Source organism: Astatotilapia calliptera, chromosome 22 (assembly GCF_900246225.1).
Source record: "Astatotilapia calliptera chromosome 22, fAstCal1.2, whole genome shotgun sequence".
In the NCBI taxonomy this organism is placed as follows: domain Eukaryota; kingdom Metazoa; phylum Chordata; class Actinopteri; order Cichliformes; family Cichlidae; genus Astatotilapia; species Astatotilapia calliptera.
This window is the reverse complement of record NC_039322.1, coordinates 23,818,348-23,828,304: the sequence shown is the minus strand read 5'-3', so window position 1 is coordinate 23,828,304 and position 9,957 is coordinate 23,818,348. Positions and strand designations below refer to the sequence as shown.

The following is a 9,957-nucleotide window of genomic DNA, read 5'->3' as shown; positions in this document are numbered from 1 at the left end:
GGTGAGGATGTCTCACTTCAAGATCGGTCAACTGTTAAATGAGCAAAACCAAAGATTCTCATTTGTGCTTCCGCCCACTTTTTAAGCAGCCACTGACATCTAACACATATGTGGGTGTGCACAAACACTCACACCTACGCATGCCTGGCCAAACGGCCCCCACTCACACTCACACACACACATGCACGTGTGCACACACACACACATGCATTATGAATGTCCTCGATTTTCCTACATGGATACTGTAGAACTTCTCAACATTTAAATAGCAGTTTGAGGCTTTACTTCAGATCAGAATGATTCAATGTCGTGTGCAATGTTCACAGATACGTTCACGATTAAACACACGCACACACACACACACACACATATAACGCAGTGTCACTGGATGTCAAACAGGCAGCTCTTGACGTGGAGTTTTATGATAAGCTAACAAACAATAAAAGTGAAGCTCTCCGTTGTATCACTGTAACGAGCACGCTTGCGCACGGCTCTCAAACATTCAGAGGGATACACAGGATGCACACTCAAGGCAAATCACGCACACGCAGACACACACTCTGAGGGCGCTGAGCAGGGAGTATAAAAGGGGCATCCTTCCCACTCAGCGCAGAAGTGCTCTCACTCTCACACACTCCTATAACGCGCTGAAGATCTTTCTCAAGGTAAGCTTTATTTGCTTTGTGGCAGGTGATTTGAGGCTTTTATGAGGATTGTTAAACTAAGAATTTCCTTCTTTTTTTATTATTCTTTTGTTTTCTTTATAATCATTTCAAAATTCAAACACAGAGTCTTTTCTAAAACAGACAAAAAGTGAGGTACAGAGGATAAAATCTGATATTTTTGTGCTAAGCTTTAATTCTTTGAAAGCTACACATGCTCCCTCCTTATTTATACAATTTGATTAATATGATTTGACACGAATTCATAAAACAAATTCCAGAGACGTTTCCCAAAATCAAAATGGACATTTTTGTCTGCAATAAAAATCAAGTCACTTCCACCTGGTGAAGCTGCATTCATGATATCTACCCTCAGTTATCTAATGTGGCCAGAGTGTGTTGCGCGCGGGTGACTGTGTTAATATGTTAATATGCTGCCCTCATTAATGTGTTGAGTCAGAGTAATTTTCAGTTGTGAAGGAGCGCTTGTCTGGCAGATGGTCCAAGCTGTTGTTTCTCACTCTGGACTGCATCTCTGATTCCTTCTCATTAAACTTCTGTTTGCTCCTCTCCCACCGCTCTCAGATGAATGCTGGGCTGTGTGTGTGTGTCGTGCTGGCAGTCCTGTGTGCGAGCTGTTTGGGGCTCCCCTTCTCCTCCCAGCCATTAGACGAGGGCCAGCGCCCCATCTCTGCTCTCTCTGAAGGTAAAAGTTGCGACACGTTTCTCGCCATCACAGTGAGTTTTTGTGCCTGACTCGTGCTTTTCTTGCCTGTTTTGAGCAGCTCTCCTTGAGGCTGACACCCACACCTTGGGAGATCTCCACCTCCGACACAGGCGCTCTGCCCCCCAGCTGAAAGCTCTTCCTCTGGCTGAGGAGGATGCAGACTCCCGGGCCAATCTCAGTGAGCTGCTCGCTAGACTCATCTCCTCCAGGAAAGGTGTGTTAGTGAATGTGAGGAATGTGGATTTAGGTGGCATCCTTTCCATGCCTGCAGCCTTAAATGATATATGTGTTTAGAGAAGTGTCTGTGTGCATGTGAGTGTGAAACGAAAAACATCTGGCAACAGTAGTATTTGGAGCGCAGTGCTTTTTCCTGCCTTCCCCCTCCCCTCAGTCATGCTAATTACGGGAATTAGTGCACAACCAGCTTTGTAAAATGAATTAGTGGCTCTGAAAAGCTCTTGTGGTTTGAAAGAGCACGTATTAGTGTGTAGAGCCTTCCGGCCACTTGCCTCATACCATCTTATTTCACTTTTGTTTTCCCCCTATCTGACTTCACATCACTTTTTTTTCTTTTTTTTGCTAAGGAAACAAACCCTCGACCCTGTCGTAGATTATAACGTCCAGCACTCACATCTCTTGGACAGCTGACCGGACAGGGGAAAACACACACACGCACAGACACACTGTCAGAATCAGACTTTTCCACTTGGCGTCCAGATACTGAAACTGACTTCTTGCGTGTCTCTTTGTAGGACAGTTTGTACAGACTGAAACATTTTGCAGAGCTACAGATGGACAGTGAAATCTTTTATTTTGGCATCAGTGGCTTTAGTGAGAAATCTGGATTTTGTTTTTACCCCGTTCTTTAGCTCATTTTTTCAGCTTAAATAAAACACAAATATGTATTTGAGTTACAGCCGTACTTTTACTTTGCTGTTGTGTAATATCGATTATAAAAGTTCCCCAGACTCAGAAAGCGTTGGGCCAGACAGTGAACACTCTAAAATGTCAGAGGGCGCCGTGAAACTCATATGTAATGCCTCGGGGAATGTGTGTTTCTGTGCGATTGTGGGTGTCTGTGCTCATGTGCATGCTGTTCACTTGCATGTTTTGGTGTGGGAGGTGTCGTTATCGAGTCTTTCTGCAGCCAATCTTCTCAGCACGCCAGGGAGTTGAAACGCAGTGTGTATGCATGTGCATGCCGCCGTGTGCGTGTGTGTGTGTGTGTTGTGTGGGAGGATGTGGGTGGAAAAAAACTCCATCTCTGTGAGCGTCCAATTGATTACCAAACGGAGAGCAGTTCTGCTCCAGTTCACTTGGAACAGAAATCAAAAGATCGGAAGCAGACGTGTTCTACAAGATCTGTGTGTGTGTGTGTGTGTGTGTGTGTGTGTGTGTGTGTGTGCGCGCGTGTGTGCGGTCATTTCTCTGCAAAGCACACACAAATTTCTGCACACATGCACTGATACAGCGATCATGACACACAGGAAGGGAGGCTAATGGCACGCTGTCAGGCTAGACTTCAGCCGTGTCTTTAGTGTGTGTGTGTGTGTGTGTGTGTGTGAGAGAGAGAGAGAGAGAGAGAGAGAGAAAGAGAAATAATGACGATGTGAGCTCAGAATCACTACCGGGCAATTACAATGCCCAAAAGACACCCAGTTTACCGCAAAGCGCTCACAAAATGAAGCGAAGATGAGAACATTTTTTCAAAGCCCAGCTCACCAGCCAAATATCCTCAGTGCGGAGAGCCAGTTTTCGAATATTGTGCGCACTTTTTCTTCTAGAAGGCACAAATAAAGAATTAAATTAAGCTGTAAGCTGGTAATGAACACAGCTAACTGCCAAAGTGCCCTTAAGTGCACAAAATGTGCCTTAAAAAGTTGGAAAAGAGATGCAAATTTAGATATTCAAAAGATAAATCCCTGAAAATGAGCTTTTGTGCAGAGTCTATAAACTGCTTGGTTTATGAGAGCACTTATTTGCTCAGCGTTTCCCACATTTTTAAATTTCCTGCATGTGCTAAAAACCTCTCTGCCCTGCTCAAGCTTCTCGCGGAATTAAAAGTCTGATTCATGTCTCTTACTTTGAAAATCAGAGCGTCTCTATGCAAAATAAGAAATCAAAAGTAAGATTTCACCGCAGAGAAGTTCTCAGCTTCTCTCATGCTCTCCTCACTCAGAGGAATACTAATTTCACTCATGCTCTTTTTCTCTCCTCCACCCACGCTTTTTTCCCTCCTCCCCTCCAAGGTTCTGTGCGCAGAAACTCCACGGCAAACAGCAAAGGCGTCGGACCGAGTGCCAACCACCGGATAGCAGACAGGGACTACTTAGGCTGGATGGATTTCGGCCGCCGCAGTGCAGAGGAGTATGAGTACTCCTCATAAGGGGAAGTCATGGCTCACACGACCACCACCATATGGGCACAAGATAAAAAGAAGAAAAAAAAAAACCCTGCGCAAGCTGTCTCACAATAAGAGTCTATTTATGATGTATTTGTTGTACATTTGTTTGTAAAACTGTAATAATGCAATATACATACAGTATGCCAAATTTTGCAGAAAAGCTCTCACTGTCCAACTTTCTTCGTTTTTTGGATTTCTCTGGTTTCTTTATCATTCAAAGTGGAAAGGAGTCGGATGGTGTCAGGGCTTGTGGAAAGTAACCAAATAAAGATTTAAACTATCGCTCTGCAGAAGTATTCTTCCAATGCACGCTGCTTAAAGTAGATGCATTCACATTCAACTGCTGTTACGTAACATGCGTGCCGAAGAACCAGATTATCTGAAACACTTAATTTCTAGTGCAATCATACTCTTTTATATAGCAAGGAGCCGAAATGACAACATAAGCATGGACAAATACTCAGTACATATTTACTTTGGTGACAGTTTGTGAGAGTAGACGGCTTGTAAATCAAAGGTGGCAGATAAAACATCCCAGTCAGGGTTAGGGTCTACTTTATTTAAGTGTTTCTACATCTAGGATTAACAGTTAAAAGGCACATTTGAACCCAGGATCTTCTTGCTGTGAGGCAACAGTGCATACTACTGCACCATTTAATTACTTAATTTGCCTAAATAAAGTAACCTATTGCCTCATTTAAATAAAGTTATATGTTGTAACTGCTATCATTTATTTTGAGTCCCGGTGATTAAAGTAATAAAACCACTGGCTGTATATAAAAAATGGAAGTTGCCCTCTGGTTTGTTGACTCACATTTCTAAAACCTTAACATTTTGGCTGCTGCAGTTTATTTTGAAGTCAGAAGTTGCTATGTTTAGATTAGCAAGTTATCATCATCAGTTAACGCTAGCTACTTTAAATATCAACATCTATAAACTCTACATGTGCAACACAGAGACTACTGCTAACTGATGTTCTTCAAAAGGCACAAACACCTCAAGAAATTATGGTGTGCTCCAATTCAGTGACCAGTCTTTGTGGAGTGAAACATTGCAGGCACTGATTTGCCACAGCTGCCTCTTAATCTATATATCCTTGCCTGTCAGTCCACAGTTTTAATAAGACATCACTCTCTGTGTATTATAAAGGAGAAAACTATCCATAGAGATCCTGATCGCTTTGAACATGTTAATGTGATACTTGAAGGTTGGAGTCTAACGCTGCAGTCTGTGGGGAAAGACTGGTTTTTCACATTAGTCTCAAGTGTTCTTTAAAGGAAGTGGGGATTTGAGCTTTTCCATTTTGAAAGAGCCAAAGGTTGATAGTTGAATAAAACTCAAACTTAATACACTATTCCAAAGTAAGCAAGCTCTGCTTGCATGTTAGTTTAGAGTTTAAGATAAATCAACTCAGAAAAATGTGATCATGAAAGGTTTTATTTATTTACTGTAGAAAGCTAAAAGTAGTTAAATGAACAACAACATTACATATCAGTTGACAGAGATGTCCAACACACTGCACGGCTAGTGCAAACACTATTTTTATTAACATTTGGACATCAACTCAAAAGCAAATCTTTAATCTCAGAGTCCGAGAAAATCTCAGAGTCGTCTTGGTCATGGTCACTAACTAAACTTTATCCCTGCTCATGGCCAGAACTTTGGAAACCACATGATACATTCACTACAATTAAAGTTTAAAGGCACAGTGTGTAAAATGTCACCACTAGATGCTTGTAGATTGTAGACTGCATTCTCCTGAATTCAGTTTTCTCACCCCTCCCATTTTAAATCCATAATTCTAGCTATGGCGGTCACTGTAAGACAAACAACTGTGGCTGTAGTGATTGTAGACTGTTAGTCTGCTGTTTACCTCAGCTGACATTATTTACTCTGGAGGAGTCTGATATGAGTCGATGAGTCAGTGAAGTTCACTTCTGTTCAACTACAGCAATAAAGAGGTGAATTTTTGAGGATATCCTGAACTTCTCTGTCAGTAAATGCTGTTGTTTTCGCTACTGTTAGCATCTGTTAGCATCTTTTAGCTGCCTTTAGTGAAACTGTCGTTATTGGACCTAATATTGTTGAACTTGGATGCTTAGAGAATAAACTCTCATACAATATAAGAATGTAATCAAACTGCCTATCAGAGGGAAAGTGTTATTTTTAGCACACTCGAGCCTGACATTAGCTTCCTTAATGTTAGCTGTTGTTGTTGTTTAGCTGGCTTCCTGTCAGTTCATGTATGAAGCGCCTTGAGGCGACTTATGTTGTGATTTGGCGCTATATAAATAAAATTGAATTGAATTGAATGTCAGGACAACATGGTGGCTTCCATTAACTGGCGCCTTCTCCTTTGCATTTTTAATGGATTCTAAGTTTATGAGAACACGTCAATGTGTTGTAATACATAATTATGTTATATCTGTCAGTACAATACTCTTTTTTTCTGTCAAATAACCTTAAAAATGACTGACTGCAACTTTAAATTGCCATTGTAAAGCGCTTTGGGAGCCTTGAAAAGCGCTATATAAATCCAATCCATTATTATTATTATTAAATGCTGCATATGTGAAATAACATTTAAGAAAATCTTTATGTAAGGTTAAAAAGCAACATTACAATTATTCTTTTCAGTTGTCAGTGTGTAATTGTATATATTTAGAAAAACGAGTTATTAAAATATTAAATGAAAGTAGGTATGCAAAATGTACATGAGCCCGAGCATAAGAAAGCAAAGTTTAAATATTAGCATAAACTGAGCTAAAAGCACTAATTTGTTGCAAGCAAGCTGTTTATTTTCATTTATAGTGCATTTTTAGTGAAGCTGAACCTTCAGGATGAAGTACCGAAAGTGAGTCCCTTGGAGCTAGTGATAGAGAAAGACAATTACTATCTGATTCTGCCTAAAGAATAAAGATACAGACCACAACTGGACTGTAGCCATGGCCTTGGTGTGACGGGTGGAGTAAATCAAAGCTGGGAGTCTGGGGTCTGTCATTCCCTCCAACACTGAATTACCATTTCTGATCTCAGTATCTGCAAACATTGGCTCATCTCTTTTACTAATATATGCTTTTATCATCTGACTTTTCTCCTCACTGTACTGCTCTCTACTTTTCTTCTTTTTCATACACATGATGAAACTGTGTGAATAAAGGCCCGCTGCAGTGAAGTTGCTTGCACTTGCAAGAATATTATAACACTAATCCACTGTAAGCAAGTACAACTAAATGGTAAGAAACTACTGCTAATTGCATAAATTATATATGCAATACAGCATATATAGCGTACACTTCACTCAGACTTGATGTCCCCTAATAAATCAAATATAATTGTTGACTGGAGCCCATGCTCACCATTTCTGGTCCTTGGGAGAATGTGTAGCTAATTTGATAACTAAGATATGTTAGCAGGTGATAGCAGTAGATGACTGGTTTGCAGCCACATGTTTTCAGGAAAAAAAAACTTTCACTAAGCGGCCAGCTGGAACTACTGCAGCTCCTTTAGTGGCCATTTGAAGCTGGCTTAAAAATGAGCCGATCCCCAGAGACTGTTAAATGTTAAAATACACAGCTTTACAAGCTTTACAGCATGTTTACACCCTCATACAAAAACAATATTGGTCTCTATTGATGGTTTCTCCCTGGTGATTTTGTAAAATAACTACTCCTCCTGATTACTGGGAGATGGCAAAATGACTGCTTTGGTTAGCATCATTCTGACATAGGCAGCTTTAGCGTCAGCTGACAGCTGTGTACTTGCTGTTACCTTCACTAACTGGATGTTTCCACCATGTTTGTAGTGTTAGTGCCTTTTAGAGCATTTTAATTGAATTAAATTAAATAACATAGTCTCCTGTGTAGTTCAGACCATTGTTTGTCATCCAGATTGGACTTCGATGTCTATCTGAAAAATATGCATTACCTGACTGGTTGTGAGTTGTTGTTAACAATAACAGAAATTGCTGAGGGCCCATAGGTCTAGAGACCAGTCAGTGACTCACTGGTAACTAGGCAGACGTTTTTATTCTGCAACAGGTTGGCAAGTGGTTGGCAGAGGTTGCTGGCAGACTCTAATGTGAAACTGGTCGCAAAGAGGTATGTGGTGCTGTACCAAAACCTCCTTGCATTTGCTTTTGTCACAAGCAGGTTGCCGCAGTCAGTAATAGCATGCGTGCAAGATGCCAACCTGACTGCAAACACTTGCCAACTACTTGCAAAGCTGCACTGAATCTGTAAAAAGTATAGCGCCAATTGAAAACAGAGAACGTTCGCCTTCAAAGTAAAAGTTGCATATTTTGGAATTTGTTGGTCACAGCGACAAGACATGACACTTTTTTTGTTTCACTTCTCATTTGCACTGCACTCTTTCAAGTTTCACTACAGTTTGGTGGACAGTGATTATTTATTAGTATTTTGTTAAAAAATCTATAACATCAATCTTATGTTAAAGGGAAAGAGAAGTGCGTTGCAAGCATTGTATAATCACGCGAACACAGAGGTCATCCTACGCAGAAGATTCAATTCAATTTTATTTATATAGCGCCAAATCACAACAAAACTGGGAAGGAAAAACTCCCTTTTAACAGGAAGAAACCTCCGGCAGAACCAGGCTCAGGGAGGGGCGGGGCCATCTGCTGCGACCGGTTGGGGTGAGAAAAGGAAGACAGGATAATAAAAAAAAACCTTGCAGGGACATGAAGAATTATGGGTAATGATGTTGTCTTTAGAATATGATGAATGTAAAGGAGAAAACGTCTAAGGCTGACATAAAGGGACAACTTGGAGCAGCACAAAGGAGATGAAAGTCTGAGAGCGTATCATTTAGGGAGCCAGCTGGAGAAAGTTCAAAAATATCTTCAAAAGAACAGCAAGATCGTTATGAGCTTTAACGTCTATGCTAAATATTGAAATGGCTTGAAGCGTCTGGGGGAAACTGGTATCAATTGAATTATTAAAGCAGGTCTGAATCTAAATCCTAATAATTGCTTTTGACTCTACTTGAGAGGCAGGAAAGGCTTTTGTGGAGTCTGGTATATTTTGGCGTGCTGTGAAAACAATGTAGGCAAAGAGAAAAGCTGATTTGATAGCTCGGCACTGACAGTTAGTCATATTGTTTACTCCAGTCTACTTGACATTTTGGCTCTTTTCTTTGAAATGATCTTGAAAACAATACCAGTGGTTACAAAGGGTTATAAAGTTGAGCCTGTAGAAAGTATTAGCAGACACAATAGCCACAGTGGTGGTGAATTATAATGAATGATGCCCATTATGCTGCTCCTGGCTGTGTGTGTTAAGTGAAAGATGTGTCTTTGTGAGTGAGAGGTGGAGAGGGCGATCGATGAACAAAGCAGGTTTGGTGAATTATTCAGAGAAGTGGGCTGGGAAACCCTGGGGGGAAAAGTTTGGTTTTGCTGTGCCTGTGTATGTGTGTGTTTTGGGCATTAAAGCCACTGGCTTGGACTGAGGTCGCACATGAAGCAAAAACCTACAGAGCCTTGAGATTCACAGCAATCCATGGGAATCGATTCAGCCTTCTGTTTAAAGAGCTGAGGCCAGAAAGGCTACAGAGCTAAAAAGGCTTAGGAAAGGTTTAAAGGCTTCAGTGGAACGAGCTGTAAATGTCTCCATTTGTATCGTGCACATCTGTATGTGTGTGTGGTTTCAGAACTGTCAGTGCAGGAATAAAAAAGGTCAAAGCCTACCATAAGCCTACCATATCCTATGTTAGGCAATTTGACCACTCCTGTATGGACAAGATTTTGTTTATGGGCAAAGCCACGCAGTGATGAAAGGAACAGGCGTGAGGCTTTAATGAAGTTCCAGCCACGTTGATGAGCAGATGGTCTGAGCTCTTCCTGAAACTGGCTGAATATGCTGCGTTTCATTCTGTTCTATCCATCTCCAAAACTTTCCTTCCTTTGACTTCAGATCTGTCATTTGAAACACATTTCAGAGGCGTCTAAAAGAAAAGGGCTTGTGGCAAAATAGGGAGTCTTTAATGCCTCTGATGTTTGGAGTTGAACTCCAAAATGCTCCGATTCCAAGCTTACATAACGCAGATTCATCTAACAGCACCACCACCTGACAGTGCAGCAAAGACGCTGATCATAAAATGGGATAGCTACGCATTTTGAACTGTTAGAAAGATGTCTTAGTGTT

General features: G+C 41.0%; 1 protein-coding gene across 1 annotated transcript; it reads left to right on the top strand.

The window, feature by feature from the left end:
• The first annotated feature begins 582 nt into the window (after nucleotides 1-582).
• LOC113014608 (cholecystokinin-like) lies at nucleotides 583-4,075 on the top strand. Its single transcript, XM_026156265.1, has 4 exons — nucleotides 583-665; nucleotides 1,248-1,368; nucleotides 1,448-1,603; nucleotides 3,639-4,075. Exons 2-4 carry the CDS (start codon nucleotides 1,248-1,250, stop codon nucleotides 3,773-3,775), a joined length of 414 nt encoding a protein of 137 aa, XP_026012050.1. The 5' UTR covers nucleotides 583-665; the 3' UTR covers nucleotides 3,776-4,075.
• Nucleotides 4,076-9,957: the final 5,882 nt, after the last annotated feature.

Excerpts from the sequence above, each read along its gene's own strand:
- LOC113014608 (XM_026156265.1), top strand. The coding sequence starts at position 1,248 with ATGAATGCTGGGCTGTGTGTGTGTGTCGTGCTGGCAGTCCTGTGTGCG. Across the intron at positions 1,369-1,447 it reads CATCTCTGCTCTCTCTGAAG|CTCTCCTTGAGGCTGACACC; the intron begins GTAAAAGTTGCG and ends TGTTTTGAGCAG. Across the intron at positions 1,604-3,638 it reads ACTCATCTCCTCCAGGAAAG|GTTCTGTGCGCAGAAACTCC; the intron begins GTGTGTTAGTGA and ends CTCCCCTCCAAG.